At 46.7% G+C, this 25,305-nt stretch overlaps 1 protein-coding gene across 1 annotated transcript; it reads right to left on the reverse strand.

Moving 5' to 3' along the window:
* Nucleotides 1–740: 740 nt before the first annotated feature.
* On the reverse strand, nt 741–24,707 carry ACTG2 (actin gamma 2, smooth muscle). The gene is made up of 9 exons (XM_078057446.1): nt 24,613–24,707; nt 15,432–15,593; nt 14,240–14,368; nt 8,510–8,620; nt 8,176–8,260; nt 6,583–6,744; nt 5,625–5,816; nt 3,536–3,717; nt 741–960 (listed from the first exon to the last, which is right to left on the reverse strand). The coding sequence occupies exons 2-9, from the start codon at nt 15,555–15,557 to the stop codon at nt 817–819; spliced, it is 1,131 nt and encodes a 376-aa protein (XP_077913572.1). The 5' UTR covers nt 15,558–15,593; nt 24,613–24,707; the 3' UTR covers nt 741–816.
* Between the last annotated feature and the right edge of the window lie 598 nt (nt 24,708–25,305).

The raw sequence follows: 25,305 nt of genomic DNA on the forward strand, positions 1-25,305 counted from the left end.
GTGCCTCTCTGTCAAATATATAAATAAAATCTTTTTAAAAAAAAGAAGCAGCAGGAGGAAGAGAAGGAAAAGAAGAAGGAGGAGGAGAGGATGGAGGAGGAGAAGAAGAAGAGGAAGGGGAAGAGGAAGAGCAAGAACAAAAGGGGGAGAAGTGAGAAGAAGAAGAAGAGGAAGGAGGAGGAGAGGAGGGAAAGAAAAAAAAATTCTTCCTAGGGTGCTGCTCCTTTCTTGGTTAGTTTTGGGGAAAGATACAGCCTAATCCTCAATAACAAAAGCCCTCATAGAGATCTTGAGCCTACTGTGACCTTCCACCACCCAAATTCAAACATTGCGTTTGAGCCACTCATATGTCGCAGCCTATAAACCTTGTGTTTCTCTTTCCGGTCATGTTCTCTGTGCATGGCCCTTGAGTACAAGGACTTAGATCTCTGAAAGCCCTTGTGTCTTAACCTGCCGCCCCCGCCAAGCGCCATCGAGCCCTCATTCTTACTCACGTTCAAGGAAAGGGAAACAGGGTGGTACAGTAGGAGTACTAGCTTTAGAGTCAGACACACTTGGTTTTTAATCTTGGTTCTGTGCTCTTCAGCACGTTCTTAACTTCTCTGAGCCTCAATTTCCTCTTGTGTAATGTGGGAATATATGCATCTCACAGGATCATTGTGTGGATGAGAAATAAGGTGTGAAAAGCCCTTAGCACTGTGTACAAGCCCAGGGCGGAAAAAAAGCCCCACACAGAGAAGTAAGGCTTGCAGGTTTTAATGTTTCATGATTGGTAAGAGCAGTCTCCAGGGGATCCCCAGAGAATCTGTTCTGACTTTAGAAGCACTTCCTGTGGACAATGGAGGGCCCTGCCTCATCATACTCAGGCTTGCTGATCCACATCTGCTGAAAGGTGGAGAGAGAAGCCAGGATGGAGCCTCCAATCCAGACCGAGTACTTCCGCTCTGGGGGAGCAATAATCTGCAAAGAATAAATGTGGTGAATCATAATTAGCACCCAAGGGAATAGGGAGGTGGTCCAGGAGATCATCTCATCACAGTGCCGGGCTGCCCCAGATAAGGACAGCCTCCAGGTCAGAAACAAACAGGGTAAACCTTGTGTTAGATTAGATTGTTGCCCAAATCTTTACTCTCGGCCTCGTCCTCCCCCCATGGGAAGGATGCACTGTTTCGCCCTGTGACTTTGGGCTGGGCCCTGTATTTGCTTTGACCGATGTGACGTTAGCAGACGTGACGCAAACAGGAGCTTGACATGTGCCTCAGGCCTGCAGCTAAGCCTCTGCCATCCTGATGACAAGGGCTTCCCTGGAGAAGCTGCTGGCCCTTCAGCCTGGGCCCCAGCATGAAAGCTACAGACCCGACCTGAGCTGGCTAGACCCGCAGAGCTGCTGAGCCAGGCCTGACTTAGATCAGCTGACTCCCACTGACCTGCAGACGCACACACACAAAATACTTAGTTATGTCCCTGAGATTTCACAGTTGCTTGTTCCTCAGCAATAGATGACCAATACAAACACCTATAGGGAAAGTGCCGCTCTGTCTTTGCCTGGAGTTTGGATGCACGCGCGGCTGAGGCTGGGCTTCTTCCAATCCCGAGTCAGCCAGCGCACTCAGACCCTGTGTGGAGCTTCATCTGTCAATAGCCACTGGTAGCTCACGAGTCCTGAGCTTAGCCTCTAGAAGCTGGTTGTCCTGTCAAACAACTTTCAACTCCACCTACAAGTGGATCCAGAGGGACAGCTACTAAAGGGTCTAAGGATTCAGGGCCAGAATAAACCAGACACTGAATTGATTGTTTTTGTCTCCTTAGATCCTCTCTACATCTTTCCTAAATTGTGGAGATCGTGGAATTGCAGAAGAAGAAGAGTCTTGAGAAGTTATCTTTTTATTCAGTCAGACAGAGGCACTGGGTCACTCTTTGGACTGATACCTCAAGGACCAGCCCAGCCACGTTATTGCTGTACTGCTCTGGTTGTGAGAAGAGTCTGGGCTTCCCTGGGCTGGGGTCCCCCGTCTCAATGCCACCCCACGTCACCTCTCTTCTTCCATATCTTCGACACCTGTCTTATCTCCCCAGTTCTTCTACACAAATCCGGCTGTCCCGTTTGGCTGGGCTGTTCGTACCTGCACACACATACCCACTGGGGCATCTTTGCTCGCTCTATTTCCCCTGCCTCAAGTGCCCTTTCCCCTCCTCATGTCTTATTTACGTTGTCCTCTCAGTGAGCATGTGTACTGATTAGATTCTAAACTCCTTAAAGGCTGGCACATGTTGTTAAACTCAGGGCAGTGGCTCACAAATTGGGATATGCATCAAAACGCTGGAGTTTGTTTATCAGTAAAGGTGATGGGGGCCCCCCTGATCTGGTGAGCCAGAATCTGGGGGTGAGGCAAGATGTGGTAAATGGTCCTGGTAAAAAGCCCCTGCCTCGGGCCTGGCGCCATGCCCCGCCATGCTGCTCCAGTGGATCTGGGTGAGAAGGGCCCGCAGGCTCCCACCTGTTTTCTGGTAACCTGCTCTGCTTGCCTTTGCTGAGCACCATCTGCTAGGCAGGGGGAAGGCCCGGGGCAGCCGTCCTTTGTGAAAAAGTTTCTTATAACACACTCCCTCAGATGAAGCCAACTCCCAGAGACCAACTTTATTGTGAGACTTTGTAACTTTCAACCTATTTGTTATCTCTATTCGATTCCCAACGCCTTTTCTAAACCTGCTAGCAGCAAAATTCCTAGAAGCCCTAAAAAGCTCTGTATGGGGCGCCTGTGTGGCTCAGTCGGTTGGGCTTGTGCCTTTGGCTCGGGTCATGGTCCCAGGGTCCTGGGATCGAGCCCCACGTTGGGCTCCCTGCTCAGTGGGGAGCCTGCTTCTCCCTCTGCCTGCCATTCCCCTGCTTGTGCTCTCTCTCTCTGTCAAATGAATGAATAAAATCTTAAAATAAATAAATAAATAAAAGCTCCGTATGGTTGCTTGGGGACCAGAGGCTGGAGAGAGGCGGAAGACAAGTGGGCCTCCATTCTGACGAGGCTTGTGAGGTGAGCTGCCTTGGTGAGCAGCTGCGTGGGGAGGACGTAAGCCAAGAGCAGACAACAGATGACAGGCTGTCCAGGAATCAAGTGCCATCCCTGTGAGTTTGAACCAGCAGCCTGCCCCCTGCCAAACTTTCTCTCTGTAACTTTCATCCTCCTCTGAGGTAACACCCATATCCATTTTAAAGTCTAAAGATGCTGTAGTGTTGCTTCCTTCTTTTCTTCCCCTCTATTTCCCTCCTCCTGATTGCATCCTCAACCCCCTCAATATTCTCTTCATCCCAAATTCTTTCACCCCCTTCTCATAGGACATCATATGATTACATTTGAGATCTCATGCTAAACATGTCTCCAGCTCATCAGTTCCCAAGGAACATAATCCCCCGAGATGAAATCTGTCCCAGACCAGGAGACCACCAATCTACGGGCCCCGCAGACTGACTTGGAGCATCTCCCAAGTAGGCAGGTGTTTGTCCAAAGAACAGAATGGAGGGAACTGGGGCAGAACCCACCTTGATCTTCATGGTGCTGGGGGCCAGGGCTGTGATCTCCTTCTGCATCCTGTCAGCAATGCCAGGGTACATGGTAGTACCCCCCGAGAGGACATTGTTGGCATATAAATCCTTGCGGATGTCGATGTCACACTTCATGATGGAATTGTAGGTGGTTTCATGAATCCCGGCGGACTCCATGCCTAGTGCAGGTCATAGGGTCAATCAACACCTGTTAATTCATAAATACCCACACCTCCAGCTCCTCAAGTGATCCTTCTGTCTTAGTTCAGACCCTTAATCACCTCCCAAACGGATTACAGGATCAGACCTCTAACTGGCTTTTGGTTCCTCCTGTTCTGATTGATCTTTCACACTGATCAGCGAGGGTATATTTCTAAGGGAACACTTTCAATGAGTCATCTTTTTCCAAGCTTTATTGAGTTATAATTCATATATCATAATATTCATCCTTTTAAAGTCCAGTAATTTTTAGTAGTTTCATGGATTGTGCAATCATTACCAAAATCTAATTTTAGAACATTTGTAACACCCCAAAAAGAAACTCTGTACCCGTTAGCAGACATTGCGAACTTCCCCTTCACCCCTTCCCCAGCCCTAGGTGATCACTAATTTATTTTCTATCTCTATAGATTGGCCTGTTCTGGACATTTCATATAAATGGAATCCTACAATATGTAGCCTTTTGTGTCTGGTGCCTTTCACTTAATGGTATGTTAATGTTCACATTTCACCTAATGTTTTCAAGGTCCATTAATGTTAGAGCGTGTGTCGGTGCGTTAATCTCTTTTATTGTAAAAAAAAATTCTATTGCATGGATCTACCCACCACGTCATCTTTGACAGCACCCCCCCCTTATCTACAGGTTACATCTAGCTACCTTAGCCTGGCCCCAGGGCCTTCCACAGTGAAAGGCCTGCATGCCAAACCAGCTCATGCCCAGCTTCCTGGCCTCCCCCACCTCTAGTCTTTCCTCCATGTGACATAATTTCACACTGAGGTTAGAGGAACCTTCCTAAAATACAAACCTGACCTTGCTACACTACTGCCTAAAAATTTTCAGGGATCTCATTGCTGATACGATTAACCACTATGCTCTTGGTGTGGCCCAGCCACTCTCTCCAGTTTCCCCTGTGTGCAAACACACACACACACACACACACACACACACACACACACACACCACATTTCTGCCATCGTGTCCCAAGTAGACCACGACCTTTCACACCTCCATGTCTTTACATGGACCCTTCCATCTGCCTCGTATGCCATTCCCTATCCTGCACTCCTTCCGTCCCCAGATACCCTCAAATGATACTCATTCTTCAAGATTCTGTTCAAATGTTGGCCTTCCCTAAGAAGCCTTTCCTGATTTCTTAGGCTTATATCACTTTGCACAGCTGCTGTGAACTACTACACTGTCTATTAACATTTGTTTGCAGGCCCAACTATACCTATACACTCCTCAAGAAAGCAGTTGTCCTGTACTAAATCTTCTCTTATTTAATCTTTGTTGCAACCCTATCTAGTTGGCACCAATCGTTATTTCCACTTTATAGATGAGAAAACTGAGGTTTGAAGAAGACAACATGTCCAAAGTGACAGGCTTTAAAGGGGAAGAATCAGGACCTGAGGCCAGGTCTGACCCCATACCCATCCTGCTTACCGCTGTGGGTTTTGGCCCCAGTGACCTAAATGTTGAGTGATCCAAGAAATGTTTTGTGTATTAACCTTATTCTTAGTTTATGTTATATTCCCTATTCTGCTTTTATTTTGATTTCCCTATCCTTTTATTTTAAATTAGATTTTACCGGGGGTGCCTGTCTGGCTCAGTCAGTAGACCATGTGACACTTGATCTTGGGGTTGTGAGTTCAAGCCCCACGCTGGGTGTAGAGCTTACTTAAAAAAATAAAATCTTAAAAATAAATAGATTTTATCTGGTTGTATTGTTGATGTGTTTTTGGCCCTTCCTGGAAAAATATGGGCTGTGTATAAATTATAAACAAAGTGTGCGTGACTCCCGGTGTTTCCCCCTCTGTACCTCTCCCCTCCCCTCCCAGTTAGCAGGGACAGTAGGCAGCACCTCACCAATGAAGGAAGGCTGGAAGAGGGTCTCGGGGCAGCGGAAGCGCTCGTTGCCAATGGTGATGACCTGCCCATCTGGCAGCTCATAACTCTTCTCCAGGGAGGAAGAGGAGGCTGCTGTGGCCATCTCGTTCTCAAAGTCCAGGGCCACATAGCACAGCTTCTCCTTGATGTCTCGCACGATTTCTCGCTCAGCTAGAAAGAGTAGAAATGACAGAAAGTAGATACTCTGTTCTGTTAGTTTGTCCTATTTTGATCTCCATGAAAACCTCTTCTACTCTGGGTTCATTTTTAGGACAAATGTTAATTTTTCATTCCTCTTCCTAAAGTGCAAGTTCAAAATCTTGATTCCCAGGCAAAACTTTGCATGGGTTTTTCTCCTTGCTGTCTTTACTCTGCCCTGACAAAGCTACAGGCCTTCCTGAGGGCCTCACAGGACACATTTCCGGTATAGATGGAGGATTTGTTGTGATCTTACAGAATCTAGGAAAGCCCCTGCCTAAAATCTCTTGCCCGGGGTGGGCACTGAGGCATGACAACTTCTCCTTAGAAATTCAGACCTTATTTATTCCATGTGTCCTCAGACAAACCATAAATGCCCTTCGGTTACAAAATGCATCATCAGATTTTTCTACCATTTAACCCTGTAAAAACCAGCTCGGATCCTGGTGCAGACATGGACAGAGATAGCAGGTCCCTGGGGAAGGAGGGAATGCTGTGAAAGGGCACTTAAGGAGGCCTTGTCCCCATCCCGAGAGCATCTCAGTTGGGAAACTTCCTCCATAAGTAAGGCAGCCTTGACTATCTGGTCTTGTCCTGAGGCCCAGCCCCAGCCCAAAATCCTCCCCATCTATCTCAAGAGAGTTTGAGGACAGGGGGCCACAGACTTTTCATCAGAGAACATCTGGTCCTAGCAGATTTGGTTTGAGCTCAAGTCAGAATCAGGAAAGGGGCTGGATACCTGTGGTCACAAAGGAATAGCCTCTCTCTGTGAGGATCTTCATGAGGTAGTCAGTGAGGTCACGGCCAGCCAGGTCAAGGCGCATGATGGCATGGGGCAGTGCGTAGCCCTCATAGATGGGGACATTGTGGGTGACACCATCCCCTGAATCCAGCACGATGCCTATGGAGAGAGGGGATAGGACCTATGAAAACTTCTTGTCTTTCATCTTTCTGGGACCAGTTGCCAAATGGTCTTCAACTACCATATTTTTCTCTAGCAGCTGAGAAAATTCACCCACCTTAAGGATCATCACTAATATTTTTTGTGTACATCATTTATTCTCCCAAATGAGACTGTAGCCTTCTGGAAGGCAAGTAAAACATCTTCCCTTCTTGTACTCCTTAAAACACTTTCACAGTACCGCATATTTGTCAATGTGCATCTCAGTTGCCCATTCTTTAAGGGAGGCTGGATAATTTGCATATCCTTCTGGCATTAAACTAACACATATGCACATGCATGGAGAATGTTAGATCTGGAAGGGACTATAAAAACCAGCCAATTTGAAAAAAAAATTAACATTCTCTACTGAGGAAACTTAAACCATGGAGGGAAATGAGCTTTTCAACATGATAATAAATCTCTCTCAATCCAACAGCCATATCATAATTGATGGAGAAACAGTATAATATTATTGTTGTATTATTTAATATTGTCCTAGATGTTCTAGCCAATGCAATATGACAGAAAATAGAAAAAGAGGTATTATCAAAAGAAATAGAATTGTCATTGTTTGCAGATGATGAGGCCGTACACCTAGAAGACCCAAGAGAATCAACTGAGACATGGCTCAGTAAAGGCCAGATGCAAAATAAATATCCAGGGACCAGTAGCTTATACTTGTACAAGGATGCTGATCACAGCATATTTTATAATAAAAAATAAAAAACTGGAGACAACCATAAAGTCCAGCAGTAGAGAAATGGTAAAACAAATAAGTAAATTATAGAACCATCATACATTCCCCATCACTGTCCTTGTCACCAGCAGTGAAATCACCTTTTGCGTTTGCCCCCGCCCACTAGACTGTTAGCTCTCTGATGGTAGGCTTGTCTTGCTTGTCAGTGTGTGCCCGTGGCCTGTGCAGTCTTTGGCACATGGTAGGGAGTAATGGAAAAATATCCGATGAATGAATGAATAATGAATACTTGAATGAATGAATGTTGAACTATGTTCATGGAAGCTGTCAAGTCCCCATTAGAAATTGCTTTATCTTGAAGTTCCCTCTGTTTCCCTGAGCACCTTTCCATACCAAGGGCACATATATAGCCACCATCACAGGTTCATGAGCAGAAACATCCCAGTATTGTTGGAAAGTGTGTGTAAGCTTGGGGACTGACTGCTGGATGTACCAGTCATGCTTTGCTCATATCAATTCTTGCCAGCTCTACCAGGTAGACCCGAATACATTCCACATGGGCTTCCCTTCTGTTACCCCTATGCAGGGTTTTCCGTGGACTTTGGCCGTCCCTTTGATTCTCCTAAGCGGGAACCTCTGCAGGTTCTTCTGCCCCCCAGAGTCAGGAAGGGATCAGATTACAGGCTGCTCACCTGTTGTGCGGCCAGAAGCATAGAGAGAGAGCACAGCTTGAATGGCGACGTACATGGCAGGGACATTGAAGGTCTCAAACATGATCTGAAAGGACAATGCAGGATAAAGGATGATCTGGCAGAAATCACAGCACCTCTTGGCCCCCAGGATGGTTTGTAACCTTATTAAGGGTAAGGGCTGTGCCTTTTTACCCCGCTCCCACCTCCCACAGGGCCTGGCATAGACTGCATACATAGCATGTCTTCAAAAATTGTTGTTGTACTGATGCATGAAAGAGAGAAGGGATCCATGCTGCATTCTTGTACCCATGTTTAAGAGCTCCTGGTCTCTTACCTGGGTCATCTTCTCCCTGTTGGCCTTGGGATTTAGGGGGGCCTCTGTCAGCAGGGTGGGGTGTTCCTCAGGTGCTACCCGCAGCTCATTGTAGAATGAGTGGTGCCAGATCTGGTTGAGACAAAAGTCAAATGAGCCAAGGAGAGTCCTAGAAAATTCCAGTTGGCATGCTCATGATGGGAGAGCATGACACAATGTCCACAGCACAGGCTGGGTTTTAGAGAAGAGACCTCCCCCGGATTGGAGTCCTGGGAATTTCTGCTTGACCTTTAGAGATTATGTTCCTTTTCAACAGGGCCCCAGATAGGACTCAGACCTGGGGCCGATATACTTAGCATATTGATTACTTCTATTTGAACTTCCCCCCGTCTTTTCCCTTCTTCTGTCTCTCCCCCACTTTCTGCCCTGGGGGGCCAGGCCAGTTGTATCTCTCAGTATTTCCTTGCTTCCTGGCTTCTGGCTATGTTTGGCTGATAGAAGTCACCAGCAAGAGGCTGGAGGGTGGGAAGAGGGAGAGAGGTCAAGCAATTCTCCAAGCAATGGTGTGGCCCTCCATGAGCCCTGCTCCTATTGGATGGCCCCTCTTCCAGCTGTAGTGACGTTCCCTCACCCCCATCCTTCAGGCTGTCCCTAGTACTTGGGTGCCTCAACTTCCCTTTCTGGTTCCATAACTCTGCTCACACCTCTCTAAGTAGTCCTTTCTTAATTTCAAAACACCCGCTGAGTGTATGCTGTCTCCTGCTGGGAACCTGACAGGTATGCTTGAACCAATGTCGCTGTTCATTACTGGCCAGACCGGTGCTTTAGGGCAGGGTTTCCCAACCTCAGCACTTTGACACTTTTAAGTTGGATAATTCTGCGATGTGGGGGGCTGCCCTGTGCATTCTAGGATGTTTGGCGTTCCTGGCCTCCACCCACTAGATACCAGTAGCACCTCTCCAGCAATGACAAGCAAAAATGTCTCCAGACATCACCAACTCTTCCCCCCTCAGGAGGCAAAATTGCTCCTGTTGAGAATCACTGCTTTAGAGGAAGTAATTTCTTCCCACTGTGTCCAGTGATCCAAGATGACCCAACAGGAGTCTGTATTTCAGAGGGATTCAGCAAAGCAGCAGGGACATAGGGCTCTGATTTCCTCAGAGGTGGGGCATAGGATCATCTGCCTCCGTTGTACCCATATATTTGTGGGCTCCTGGCTTTGGGCTAGGATGGCGCCAGCTGTGATGAGGGCAGGTATGAATCAGATATGGCCCCTTGCTCTTGGTTTCAAAGTCCGGAGGGGAGAAAAACACCCAAGAAGACAACATACAAAAACACATTCACAGTTTGAGTAAAAGAAGAGGCAGTTCATTATCTGGGGGGTTTGAGTGGGCTCTGCAGGCAAAGGAGGGTCTCCAGCAGCTGAGAAGGGCATCGGAGGCAGAGAAAATGGCGCAAGCAGAGGTCCTGTCTGTGAAAGTTTCATAGGAGATGTGAATGGCAATTAATCCTAATTGAGTGATGGCAGAACTTCTTCAAATGTGGGCCCCAGATGCTTTGTACCAGAATCACCTGGGATGACTGTCATAGGTGCAGGCCCCCAGGCTGTATCCCGGACCCGTGAACCAGAATCTTAGGCGTTGGGCCCAAACACCTGCACTACATTTCATTTCACTTTTTAGAGCTTTAAAAGTGAAAGGTGTTGATAATTTTAAATTAGAAAAAAATATATATATATATATTTTTAAAGATTTTATTTATTTATTTGACAGAGAGAGAGACAGCGAGAGAGGGAACACAAGCAGGGGGAATGGGAAAGGGAGAAGCAGGCTTCCTGCCGAGCCGGAAGCCGGATGTGGGACTCGATCCCGGGACTCCAGGATCATGACCTGAGCCGAAGGCAGTCACTTAACCGACTGAGCCACCCAGGCGCCCCAAAAAATATTTTTAAGAGGAGTAAAAATCTCCCACATTTCCATCACCTAGTAATAAATAGTTAACATTTTGGCTTTTTCTTCTTACTAACCTTTCACCTTTAAGTATTTTCAAATTTATTTCTATCACCATTTATTATTTCATATGCTTGTATTTATTTATTATGTTATTTTTATACTTTTATATTCAATTTTGTTTCCTGCCACTTTTCAGTTAGTGTAACATAAATGATTTCCTTTTCCAGGGCGCCTGGGTGGCTCAGTCAGTTAAGCATCTGCCTTCAGCTCAGATCATGACCCCAGGGTCCTGGGATCGAGTACTGGGTCAGGCTCCCTGCTCAGCAGGGAGTCTCCTTCTCCCTCTCCCCATCCCTCCACTTGTGCTCTCTCGCTCACTCTCTCTCTCTCAAATAAAATCTTTAAAAAAAATTCCTTCTCCATAGTAAATATTTATGTTTAATAAATTGAACATTTATTTTTAATGCTACACATTTCATCATATACCATCATGTATTTACTCATATTACTATCAACAGTATCTTCGATTTTTGTTTATAAATAATCCTGTCATAGTTATCTTTGTGCATATTACATTTTCTTTTTTCTATTCAGGACGTTTCCGAAGAAAATAATTTTTAAAGTGGAATTACTAGGCTAAAGAGCATGGCAATTGGAAGACTTTCTGATTTCTATCACCGACAAAGAGGTTAAATTACTCTTTACTCCAGAATAAGAAAGCCTGTTTTACCCGTACCTGCATTCAGGGCTCTTGCTCTTAATATATGAAATAATTTGATAGGGAAACATTGTTTCACTTTGAAAATTTACATTTCTTTCAAATGAGTTTAAATTTTTTCAGATTTGCAACTTTTTATAATTTCCATTTGGCAAATTATCTGATCATAGCCTTTGTTTATTTGTCTGGTGAAGACTTTGTATTTTTAATGATCACTTTACACTAGCTGTTTATGTTAACCTTCATTTCACTCATGAATTTTTTTGCAATTTGTTGTTTGTCTTTTGAATTTGGTTATTTTTTTCACATACTAGAAGTCATGATTTTTAAGAAATCACATTTGTCATCTTTTCCTTTAAGACTTCTTTCACCAGAAATTTGATGAATGCTCATGCTTACTATATTGTATTTTTTTTACCATTTGAATTTTTATATTTAACTTTTATATTCAACTGATATGTGTTTGGTGAAATGGTATGAGGTAAAGGCAATGAAGACTCCCTATCCCTAAAATAACTCATCAGTTGTCCTGGAATAATTCCTTGAATAATCCTTTTCTCCCGTTGGTGTTCAAAGTTTCATTTATCATGTATTTCCTCTTTACTTTTGTGCTGATACCAAACTGCTTTAATTTTTTTAAGATTTTTATTTATTTATTTGACACAGAGGGACACAGCAAGAGAGGGAACACAAGCAGGGGGAGTGGGAGAAGGAGAAGCAGGCTTCCTGCCAAGCAGGGAGCCCGATGCGGGGCTCGATCCCAGGACCCTGAGATCATGACCTGAGCCGAAGGCAGATGCCCAACGACTGAGCTATCCAGGTGCCCCCAACCTGTTTTAATTTTTATAACTATATTATATTTTAATATGTGGGTATGGCAAGTCTCCTCTCATAGTTTTTTTCACTCATTTTGTTCTCATAAATTTTGCCTTATTTCTCCAGACATACCTTATGATTATTTTGCAGAATTAAAAATTGTGATTTTTTAAAAATTTGAATTCATAGAAGCAGAAAATAGGATGGTATTTACCAAGACCTGGGGGGAGGGGAGATAGTGAGATATTGGTCAAGGGATACAAAGTCTCAGCTATGCAGGATGAATATATTCTGGCGATTTAATGTATAGCATGGTGTATTTGAAATTTGCTAAGAGGGTAAATCTTAAGTGTTCTCAGTACAAGAAAAAAAGTAACTATGTGAGGTGATAGATACATTAATGAACTTGAATGTGGTGACTCTTACACATATAAATGTATATCAGGTCATCAGGTCACACCTTAAATATATACAATTTTAAAAATTGTGAGTTTTTTTACTGGAATGGCAATGAGCTTAAAAATTAATTTGAGAAGATTTGACAGCTTTCCCCTATAGTGTTTTTCTTTAAAGCACATAGTATACATAAATATATATATATGTGTATGTGTATATATATATACAGATACATATATATATATTTAGAGAGAGAGAGAGAATGCACACACGTTTGAGCACTTGAGGTGGGGGAAGGGGCAGAGGGAGAGAGAGAATCTTAAGCAGGCTCCACACCCAGCGTGGAGCCCCAGGCAGGGCTCTATCTCATGACCCTGAGATCATGACCTGAGATCCTGACCTGAGTGGAGATGAAGAGTCAGATGCTTAACCACCTGAGCCACCCAGGTGCCATAGGCACATAATATATTTTTAGGAATTTCTTTAAAGAGTTCACACATGAGGCACCTGGGTGGCTCAGTCCATTAGGCGTCTGCCTTCAGCTCTAGTCATAATCCCAGGGTCCTGGGATCAAGTCCCACGTCCAGCTCCCTGCTCTGCTGTGGGGGGGAGGGGGTGGTCTGTTTCTCCCTTTGCCCCTCCCCCAGTTCATGCTTTCTCTCTCTCTCTCAAATAAATAAATAAAATCTTTAAAATAAATAAAATATATTTTAAGAAATAAAGACTTCATACATTGTTACTACTGTGCTAAAATATATACTAAAATATTTTGTCTGTTATGTTTTTGAATTAGATACTGTTAGATCTATATGAATAATATATGCTATTTATTGAGCATGAAGTATGTAGCATGCCTTGGGATTATACTGAGTACCAAATTCAATTTCCAAAGCAACCTAATGAAAAAAGTATTTTTATCTGCACAAATGGCTCAGAAGAAAGGACTCACTCGCAGATCTCCCTGCCCCTGACTCGGGGGTCTGTGCTCTTAGCCACTCCATGGTGCGAAGCGAAAGCTATGGTATTGTGTCTATCTCACACCCAGAGTGACTGAGTCTGGGATTTAGAGAAAAGCAGGGTGCATTACAGATTTCACAGCAACATTCTTTATTTCTGGTTGCAGTCTGTTCGATAAGCACTCTATTATACTTCAAAAGGCACTCCTTGCAGAAACAAGGACTCTCACACAAATGTGAGCAGAATTTAGCAAAAGACTATCAGGAGGGCTCTATTAGCACACACATCATTTTGTTGATCACCAGCTACCATTTAAAAATTGCCCCCCCCGCATTTTCTTGCACACACACACACACACACACACAAGCTTCTAGAAACCCCTAGAGAGTCCTACTTAGAATTTTCGTTAGAGAATCAGCATAACAACCTGGCATCGATGCGCCTACCTGAGGTCCCGCAGGGGAAATGAAAGGAGAGAAGCTGTTTGCACTGTAGAGGCAGCCGTGGCCTCAAGCCCTTCTCCGGCGCGAGCTGCTTGTGAGGATGAAGCTGGGCATTGGGTGGGACAGGCCCTCCGATGCCAGACAGGGAGTTAGGGACCTACTGTCAGCTAATGAGGAGCTACGGAAGATTCCCAAGGGGGTGAGTGACACGATCTGTTTCTAGAAAGACAAGCTTTGTGGCAGCGTAGAGAATTCACTGGATGGTGAGGCAGGAGACAAGGAAATCAGGACGCCATTGCAACCATCCAATGAGAGCTGTTGGCAGCCCCATGGAGAGTAGCCATGCAGATGGACAGGAAGGAAAGAAGGACGTGGGACACATTTTAGAGGCAGTTGACAGGGCAGAGGCCTGGGGAAGATGAGGGTCATGATGATGCATTATTATACTAAAAGGGGGGTCCACCAATACCTTTTCCATGTCGTCCCAGTTGGTGATGATGCCGTGCTCAATGGGGTACTTGAGAGTTAGGATCCCTCGTTTGCTCTGAGCCTCATCCCCGACGTAGCTGTCTTTCTGGCCCATTCCCACCATGACACCCTGCAAAGCAAAAGACAAGGAAGGAGAAGTGAGTTGGCTGAGGGCTCCACTTAGGAGGATCCAGGAATTAGAGGGTCTCTGAAGAAGGATACAGATAGGACAGACATCCGTCTTCCCTGGAGACAGGACAGAAAGAGACAAGGGTGAGGCAGACACCCATGACTGTGGAGGCAGCGGGGAGAGAAGGTGGAAACTTTCCTGTGGGCTCGGCTCTCTTCTCTCTCCTAAGATGACATCATTTTCTGAGAGAGTGGGGCCTTCCATTCACTTCTTCCTTACTTCACACACACAGGACTTGTACTTGTCCTCCTCAAATACCCTCTGCTCTCATTTTTACGTCTCCAAATCTTGGCTCTTGCTCTCCCCCCCTCCCCCACCATATGTGGAGATCCTCATCCCCAGGTATCCCTTTCCTACAAAGCCTCTTCTTCCCAGGTCCCTCCACTCAGACTTAATCTCTCCCTCCTTTGCACTCCCCATGGTGAAGTCTTTTGTCTCTATGCTAGACTGTGATCTCAAGTTAGTTCACAGAGTATACATTTCTTAAAGGCAAGGGTCTTGTTTACTTGCATGTATTTTTAAAAAGTTTCTTCCAGGGATGCCTGGGTGGCTCAGTCAGTTGAGCATCTGCCTTCAGCTCAGGTCATGATCCCAGGGTCCTGGGATCGAGCCCCACATCAGGCTCCGTGCTCAGCAAGGAGACTGCTTCTCCTTCTCTGCTCCCCTGCTCTTGCTTCTCTCTCTCTCTATCTCAAATAAATAAATAAAATCTTAAAAAAAAAAAGTTTCTTCCAAACCTAGCAATCTCACAGACTTAAGCCAGATATAATACCATCCCTGCATGCCTGGAGTGTGTTGGGTTTGGTCCTGGATATTGCTATTTGAAAGGTCTTGCTCTGTTAGTTGATCAGAAGAGAGTCCCCACCCCCAACACACACACTCAATACAACTCACACACACACACACACACACACATGTGCACACACACAGAGCTCAGTCCAGTGTCCACTATGCGGCGCTTTCTCCTAGTGGCTCAAAGCCTTGGGTCCAGATGAGCACACACCTGGTGGCGAGGGCGGCCCACGATAGAGGGGAAGACGGCCCGGGGCGCATCATCTCCCGCGAAGCCAGCCTTGCACAGGCCAGAGCCATTGTCACACACGAGTGCAGTGGTCTCCTCTTCACACATGGTGAGTGTGGCCAAGTGAACCAGGGGCTGGAGCACCTTGGGAGCAGGGGGAGAAGAAAAGTAGTCAGCCACTTGTCAAAATCATGTTGGAGACAGGATTCTTGGTTTGGGAGCTTGAGTCCAGTCTACCTCCAGCCAGGGCCCAGTTCTACGAGGGACAGGCATGGACCTGGACTCCCACTCCCTGGCAGGTGGACTTCTTCCCTCTACCCTGTTGTCATGAGCTGAATTGTGTCCTCCCCACCCCGTTCCCCACATGCATATGTTGACGTCTTAACCCCCAGTATGTCAGAGTGTGACTGTATTTGGCGATAGGGTCTTTAGAGAGGTAATTAAGGTAAAATGAAGTCATTAATCTAACATGACTGGTGTTCAATATGACTAATGTAATAGGATGGCTATCTTTATGGGATGAGGAAATAAGGACACAGACACGCACAGAGGGAGACCATGTGAAGACACAGCAAGAGGGCAGCCATCTGCAGGCCAAGGAGAGGGGCCTCAGAGGAATCCAACCCTGCCAGCACCTTGAACTCAGACTTCTAACCCCCAGAACTGTGAAAATACAAATGTGTGTTGTTTAAGCCACCCACTCTATGGTACTTTGTTATGGCAGCCCTTAGCAAATGAATTCACCTGTCTCTTAGGGGCCTGAAATGACTATGAAGCTTTAATCAAATGGAAAGAATCTCTAAAGACATGAAATTTAGGAAAGGAGTTGAAAAATTTGCAGTATATATAGCAAGGGTTATTTACAAAATAAATGAACACTTACAAATCAATAAGAAAGAAGTAAACAGCCCAAAGAAAAACAAGGGGTATGAACAGCTAATTGACAGAAAAGGAAATAGAAATACCCCACAACTCTATGTAAAGATGCTCAGCCTCACTAGTTATCAGGGAAGTACAAGTGAAATAAGTCCATTTTCACCCATCATACTGTTAAGATTCAATAGGTGTTGGCAAAGGTGGGGGAAACTGGCACTCTGACTCAAGAAACACACAAACTTAAACCTTGGAACTATTCCAAATTATGGGATTCTGCACTGAAGTCAGGAGAGGAGCCAGGCAGATCTACAGGGATTAAGGTGGATAGGTTTCTAAACCATTCTACTGAGTGAACAAAACAAGTTGCAGAGTAGAATGTATAACATAAAACAATTTATGTGAGTTCTTTTTATTTTTTTAAAGATTGTATTCATTTATTTGACAGAGAGAGTACACAAAAAAAAGTGGGGAGAGGCAGAGGGAGAAGCAGGTTCCCCGCCAAGCAAGGAGCCCAATGTGGGACTCGATCCCAGGACCCTGGGATCATGACCTGAGCCGAAGGCAGACGCTTAACTGACTGAGCCACCCAGGCACCCCTACATTGAATTCTTTTTAAAGTACAAAACAATATTGTGTATTTTTCATCATTTTCTTTTTGTGGACATGAACTTACAGCAAAAAGTTCTGAAAAACCAAGTCTCCAACTGATCACCCTTGATTACCTCTGGAGGAGGCAGGGGCCTGGGAGAGGACGTGCGGGGTTTTATAGCTGTGATGTTTTCATTTTTTTCCAAGAGACACTGTATTCATGTATAGTTTATAATAAAAATAAACAATATAACATGTCATTAAGGGACAAATCATGCAGTAGTTACAGGTGAAATGTTCAATCCTAAGGGCAGAAGCCCCTCGGGGAGGAAGGGCAGGCTGAGAGGAAGGAGGCAAGAATCCTCTCCCCACGGAGAAAACAGAAGCCTCCTAGCCTGGGGAGCCCGGGGGTGGGGGTGGGGGGACAGGGTGGAAATGGGAAAGGCGCTGGCCGAGGACTCAGGGAGGCCAATTTTCAGCAGTCCAGAGGAAGGGGAAGGTGGCTGCCGAGGAGGAAGGCATGTGGAAGCTTCATTCAGAATATTTGACCACAGGTGGAAGGAGATAAGCGCTACAGAGACCTGTGACCCTGGCCCCTCCGTGGCCTCACGCTGAAGGTGGACAGAGCGGAGAGGAGACAGCCAGAGGCCTGTGAACACAAGGTCAGAAAGGCCAAGTCGAGGCTGAGCGAATCTTCGTAACACAACTTTAAGGCTCAAAGGGAGCTCTCCCTGTTATGTTCAAAGCAGAGTGTACACTAGGAAGAGGCCGCTGCGACTTCCTGAATCCAGCTCTGCCTCTGTCCCTGTTCCCCCCAGGACTCCCCATGGCCGTGGATCCAAGTCCCAGCTCTCTGACTCAGGCCACACGGCCCCCCAGGGTGTGGCCCAGCCTGCGTCTCCAGGCTCACTTTCCCCATTGCCCCCTCTTGACTCTTACTCTGCCTATGTGGACTTTTCTTTCCATTCTCTGAACTGTGTCCTCTTCTCTCCCTGCTGGACTTTTAGACGCAGGGTCTGGAGCACCCTCCCCCCACCTGCTTGCTGCTCTAACCCCTATCACCTGCCCGGCCTCTGCATGGACACTGCATTTTCATGGGGCCCCTCTGGCCCACCGGTCTGTCAGCGGCCCCTCTTCTTTGCCCCCAGCACCTTGGACTTGCACAAGCCATGATCAACTCTGCATATCCCAGCTCGTTTGCAGCTCTGCAAAGGCTGGAGCTGGGTCTGTCCTGTTCCCCAGTGATTCCTCAGTGTGCCCAACACAATGTCTGGCACAGAGTGGGCTCTTAAACCTTTGTCATTAATGGGGCGCCTGGATGGCTCAGTCGTTAAGCGTCTGCCTTCGGCTCAGGTCATGACCTGAGGGTCCTGGGATCGAGCCCCGCATCGGGCTCTCTGCTCGGCGGAAAGCCTGCTTCTCCCTCTCCCGTTCCCCCTGCTTGTGTTTCCTCTCTCGCTGTGTCTCTCTCTGTCAATTAAATAAATAAAATCTTAAAAAAAAAAACACACCTTTGTCATCAAAATGAATGAGTGAATCAATGGATCTCGAGGAGAAGGACTTGCAGAAGAACAAAAACAGAGCAAACATTGGTAAGGAGAAATAAAGGTCTGTGACCATGTGGAGACTGAAAGAAAACACCTTTACCTAGCTGCTTAAAACAATATTGTTTCTGGTCTGAGCAGTTTCTGGATGGCAGAGAAGATCCCTAACTTCCTACCATGTTAGAAGAGTGGAAGATGAAGGGATATCAGAAGACTGAAGATGTGCAAATTTGTTCCAATGTTCAAAAAGGGAAAGAAAGCAGATTTCTAAAACCTCAGATGCTCTTGATATGCAAGTTAGGCAGGTTTCCAGAAGGCACTGTTAAAGAAAGCATTATTAAAGAAGCAGTGATTTCTTATAATCAGTAAGGGTTTACCAAGAACAAATGTTGGCAGAGTGACAGCCTCCCCTTTCCTTCCCGCTGTGGGCTGGGAATGCAGGAGAGGGTAGGAGGCATTGAGCTTAACTTGATCATGGCATCGGACAAGGTCTCCTGTGATATCCATGTTGACAAAGCCATGTGCGCTGAACAATCAATCAGTTAGGCACATTTACAGCTGCCTGAGTTACTGTCACTGAAAGGTGTCAACTAATGGGTCATCATCAACCTGGAGGCAGTGATAGGCCTCAGGGCTCCACTTTTGGTCCTTTGTCACACATTTTTATAAATATGTTGGATGAGAATATGGAGCACATGCCCATCAAATTTCCAGAGCTGGAAGAGAATGTAATATTAAATATGGTGCATGGAAGAATCAAAACCCAAGAAGATCTCAAGAAACAGAGACAATGAACCAAATCAAATAATATTAAATTGAACAGGGTAAATACAAGGTTCTGTACGTGAGTCTAAATGAGCAAACTGTGAGAGCTCTTGTTCAGCCTCTGTGAGCAGGACCTGTGAGCTTGTGGACGATTAGCAGTACTCTGCTGACCAGCATAAAAGCCAACCTCACCTCTGGCTGGACTACTGTGTCCGGTGCTTGGGGCCACCCTTGCTGGCAAAGGTGTGGGGAGGTGGGTTTGCATTCATGAGTGTCAAACTGTACTACTTTTCAGAGGGGGAACTCGAGAAAACTTATCAAAAGTCTTAAAAATGTACATGTCTTTTGACTCCACAAAGGCACTTCCAGGACCCTCTTCATTCTTGGGGAATACTCACGGGCAAGTACAGAGATTTGGCTAAGAGCTAGTTTATCACAGCTTAAAATAACCAAAATTAGAAACAGAAGAAGTTGTTGCATAATAAATTGGTTTGTAAACTAACTGCCAGAGGCCCTCATACAAAGGAGAGAGCAGAATATTTAATGCAACAGAAAAGGTGCAAGGTGCATCGCTAGGTGAAACATAGCAGAATATCCCATGTCTCCATTTTTGGAAAAATGATTTTTAAATTTGAAAAATGTAGGGCTCTTCACATAGATTATCTATTTAGTTCTCTCTCACACACACACAAAAAAAACCCAAGGGAAGATATATTTACTTCTATTTTGCAGATTTGGAAACCCAGTCTCAGAGAAGTGAAAGAACTTGGAAGAGGCAGGGCCGGCATCCACCAGCACAGGTTCCAAAGCCTGAAGCCTACACCTTCCTCACCACCTTAGTGAAGCTGTCCTAACTATTCCATGTTTGGTGTTTTTGCCTCTGCCTCTCTGTCTCTCTAGAGCTGTTGGCAGCAAAAGGCCTAAACAAAATGGTCTGTGTTCATTTCTCTCTCTGAGCCCCTGCACCCCTCCTATGCCAGGACTAAATCTGTGTTTTATGTGGATAGTCTGTGATTTATGTTTATAGCCCCCAAACCTAACTTGGTGTCTAGCACATAGTAGGTGCTCAGTAAATGCTGCGTGACAATCCCACCACTTGAGTGGCCCCCTCCCGACCTGGTCTGCTCTGCCCCTGGGATCCCTGTGTCCCCACAGTCCAGTCTCATGACAGCTCGCTCACACGGACCTGATTTAGAATCACACGGGGGCAGTTTTCTTTCTCTTCACAAGCTGCTCAGCAGACTGTTGTGTTTCCCTGTTCTAGCAGGTGGTCCGCAGTGAGGGGAAAACAACCTCAAAAGCTCGAAGGTAGCCAAGAGGCAAAGCTGCACCTCTGGGACTGTCTCCCTCGAGGGTCCCCTCAGCATCTCTCTCTGGTGTGATTTATAGTTCAAGCCTGCCTGGCTTTTCAATGAACCCTTTTGTCTCCCCCTGAGCTCCCCCCACACAGAAAGAGAGGGTCGGACTTTGTTTCCCAAGCAGAGCAGCGGCTGGGACAAGCCACAAAGCAACTTGAAGCTGTCAAGTCAACAATGCTGTTCTGCAGCACTTTAGGTGGATTTAAATCTGCTTTTTTGGAGTCAGAACTAAATGAGAAGTGACAGAGGTGAAGGCAGGGGTGGGGCTGCTGGCCTGGAGTGGGGCCTCCATGGGTCCCCACGCTGGCTGGGAAGGAGACTTCTACTGTGGAGCCAGGCTCTCCTGGAATGTCTCTGCCAGGAGAAATTCTAGACTTTCCTCAGCTGCTTGCTGGTAATCTGTGGCTAGGCTCGAGCGTGTCAGCTGAACCAGAGCCAAAGTCACTGTGGTTTCCTGGGGTCACAACCACTTTCTGCTCTGAGAAATTCAATCAAATTGTTCTGGCTCTTTCAGCACGTACTACATCTGGTCTTCACAGAAGACTTCACAGAGTTACAAACACAGCTCTACCTCCGCCCCTCAAAGTGGCCAAAACCGAAAGACATAATGAGTGCAAGGAATTTGTTCACTTGCTCATCTCCCTGGCCACCCTCAGGCAAATATGAGGGCAGAGATGTTAGCTCCCCAACATGTCACTCTGAAGGAGACAAGATTTGACTTCAGAGTTCCCTCCAGCTCCCCTTTCTTTGCCCTTCTCCTCTCTCAGAGTACCCCCTTCCCATGGCCCAGTCCCCCGTCTCCCCCTCTGGACTTCAGTTTCCTCAAGTGGAAAATGGAAAGGGTAACATCTATCTCCTGGGATGATGGAGCAAATGAAGTAATGGAAATGAAATGGAAATGCTCTATAAATTGTAAATCGGGGCCGGCAAACTAATGCTGGTTTTTGTACGCCCCACCAGCTAAGAATGATTTTGATATTTTTCTTTTTTCTTAAATTTTTATTATTTTTTTAAGTGAACTCCATCCCCAATATGGGGCTCAAACGCAGGATCCCGAGATCAAGAGTCGTGTGCTCTACTGACTGAGCCAGCCAGGCGCCCCTTGACATTTTTCAATGGTTGCAAAAAAAGCCAAAGAATAATATTCTATGACCGAAGAAAACTACAGGAAATTCAAATTTCAATGCCTATAAATAAAGTTTTATCGGAACACAGCCACACCTGTTCATGTACATATTGTCTATGGCTGCTATTTCTATGATGGCAGCCTCGAGTAGTTGCCACAGAAACCTTTAGACTTACAAAGCCTAAAATGTTTACTATCTGGCCCTCCTCAGAAAAAATTTGCCAACCCCTGCTGTACAGGACTGCAAAAATAATAGTTCTTATGATCTCCCTTACCCTTCTCCATCAGAACTTGTTCCCAGGATGAAGTCTGTCATATTGGAAGGAGCTGAACCATCCACTTCACAAATCAATGCTTATTGAAGGGATGATTGAATTTATGCCAGCTTCCAAAGACATCTTCATTTCAGTGCAAAGTTTAAGCCCTAAAAGGAAGGCCTCTCAGATGGTGAGACTTCAAGCAATAGTTGGAGAAATATTTTGGAGTGAGGGCTTCAAATGACATTAAGCAGCCGCCTATAATAATCCGCATACACACAGATATTCACACAATTAGAAAGCTTGGCATAGAGAAAATTATTTAAAAACACTCCTGCGGTGGAAAAATTCTAGCAGCATCTCTAATCAACATCATGTTATCTTGACTTGGTTGATATACAATTAATTAAATTAAAAATGACTTCTGTTTAGTAGTATTTCTGATCCGCAGGAATCTGGGCCTGTTGTCTTTTACCTGGGCCTCTCACTCGCTCTCCCGGCTCCGCTCCAGTCCAGACCCCCTCTCTTGAGCTCCAGACCCTCAGAACCAACTGCCTGCGGGGCATCTGCACCGCAGACCCCTTGGCACCTCCACTCCACCTCCGGCACATCTCCCTCATCACAAGCCTCCACCTGGAATCGCACCGCCCACCCCGGAGGCCACGCCCAACACCCGACTCCTCCCACCTCCCTCCCAACCAATCGTCAGGCTCTCTTATTTCTACCTCGGTGCCACCCCTGGCCCGCCGCTCAGGCCCCCCCGCGCACCGCGGGAGCGCTCTCGTCCGGTTCCAGTCCACTCTCCTCACAGATGCCAGAGAGTGGTCCTTTCGAAGGGCAGGTCTCTCGCGGTCACCCTCCTGTGGTCCCCCATTGCTTAATCCTTTAGTGTATGAAGCCCTCATAATCCCGCCCTGCCTGCCCCTCTGATCTTAGTTCTCCATGCTTTCTGCCTTGAAATCTAAATTCAATGGAATTGAGACACTGAAACAGTCCAAAGACCATGCTTCCCTGACACCGAGACTAGTCCTACTTCAGGACCCAGCTCAGGTACCCCTTCCTCCAGGAAGCCTTCCCTGATAACTCCTGGGCTAGGTGAGGGCTCCTCCTGGGCTTTGTGTGTGTGTTCATCTTCCCCAGTGATGGCAGATGCCCCTTCGCTGTCCCTAAGGAGTAGGAACAGTGCCTGGCACATAGTAAGTACTCAATAAATGTTGGTGGAATGAACAAAGGGAAGGAGCAAAGAACTCTAGCCTCAAGTCATGATGTCATACTGCCTATTTGGTGTCCCAGACCTGTCCCGGACCTGTCCACTGTTCATTGCAATTTCTCCAGTGCCCATCCCTCTCCGCCAGAGGAAGCTCCGTCTCTTTTCGGCCCTAAGGGCTAGCCACAAAGTTTAAACTTGTTCAAATAGTAAAAGCAAGTGCTTAGAGCCTCCATGTACAAAGTGTGGTCCCAGACCTGCAGCCTCAGCATCACATGGGAACTTATTGGGAATGTAAATTATCTGGCCCCACTCCAGCCTACTGAATCAGAATCTGGGTTGGAAGGTAGGACAATCTATGTTTTAACAAGTCCTCCAGGTGATTCTTAAAGTTTGAGCACTCAGGGCCAGGGCCCTGACAGTGTTGAGCTGAGCACCCTGTCAATGTATCATCTCATTTAATCCCCACAACAGCACTGCCGAGTAGATGTTATTATGAGTACTCCCAAGTGAGAAAACTGAGGTCACTCAGTAACTCTGGCAGCTGGGCAGTCTGCCTCCAAGGCCTGCAGCACTGCACTACGCTGCCTCAGCCATAAACAGATGTTAGCGGACTCTGGTCACAAGAGTGGAAACAGCCCCTTGGTCTCATTTCCCTCTTAATTGTGTGTGTGTGTGTGTGTGTGTGTGTGTGTGTGTGTTGGGGGGATGGGAAGGGTGGACCAGGGCATTGGCGGGCGGTCTCACAGTTGCCTGTGAGCCTTTTGGGCAACACTTAACTTCTCTAGGCTTCAGTGTCTTCAGAATGAATTGGATGGCTCTCAGATTCGTTCATTCGTTCCTGCCAGAGCTAAAACTGCTGGATGCCACAGGACACTTGCCCCTGCTCCAGCCCTGACTTTCCGCATCCCCCAGTGACCCTGGAGCCTTCAGGGATTGAAAAAATTCTCCATCTCAGCCGAGCATGGAGCAGAGGATGGTGAGACCCACAAGGGGACTGAAGAAAAGACGCTCCTACTCCCAACACAGACATCTCACAGACACTGGGACCATTGTTGGCTTTGATTCAAAAACCCCGCGAAGAAGCTGTTTTCCCCGCAAAGCATCTGCTCCCCTAAAACAGCCTCCCAGACATTCGGAGTCATGACAAAGGACATGAGCACACAGATCTGCACCGGCCCTGGTGAGCTGGGTGAGGGAGGCCACAGGTGTTCTATCCCGCCCGCCCCCCCGAGCAAAGGGCTGGCCAGGATGCCCCGTGGCCAGAAGTGCCTTTTCCCGGAAGGCAGCAGCGTGCTTGCAGGCACCACTGCCCACCGATGCCTTCACGCGTGGTCTGGGCCAGCGTCACGGAAGCCAGGCCAATCTGGAGGCGCCTCCCGCACCCAGGGGGCCAGGCGGCCTCAGAAAGGAAGGGCTGTCAGAAGCGGTGCAGTACTCACCGAGTGTACGAGAAGTCCTTCTCCCAGGGACTGAGGGCTGCTGTGTCTTTGGCACAAATACCAGAGCAATATAAAACCCCAGAGGCGGATCTTCTTTAAACAGAGTCCCTAAAAAGGCCAGCTGACGGTGTGTTAACAATATTACCATATAAGGTGGTTTTTTCAATAAATCGGCCTTGGGGGGTGGGGAAGGGGGCTGGGTAGAGTGAATTATCATTTGAAAAATGTATGCAAAAGGACTCCAGTGGCAACAGCCCTGGTGCTGGCGGATTTGTTCCTTTTTTGCTGCACTTGCATCAACAAAACTCACACCAGGCCTTATAAGCTGCCCAGAGAGAGGCCAGATGCAGCTCTGCTCCTGGAGAGAGAACCATACCAAGAATGGCAGTGGGCCTCCTCCCTCCACACCTCCCTCCTCAGGCCCTGCTGCCTGCAGCCCCCCCACCCTGGGGTCGGCCTGGGACAACCACGCTGTGCCCCAAAGTGGGTGCCATTGTGCCTGGTCTGGTACCAGCCCAGGACAGCTAAAAGCTGAAGGGAAATTGCCATCTATAGCTGGGAAAGAAATCCCATGTGCCCCACTCACCCGCTGCCCCTCACACAAGCTTCTAAATGCTGGGCCGAGTCCAACCTGGACACCTTAAGCCACCTCTGGAACTTCACTGTCCCCTGCCATTTTCCTTTCCTTACTGG

This window comes from Halichoerus grypus, chromosome 10, assembly GCF_964656455.1.
Source record: "Halichoerus grypus chromosome 10, mHalGry1.hap1.1, whole genome shotgun sequence".
In the NCBI taxonomy this organism is placed as follows: Eukaryota; Metazoa; Chordata; class Mammalia; order Carnivora; family Phocidae; genus Halichoerus; species Halichoerus grypus.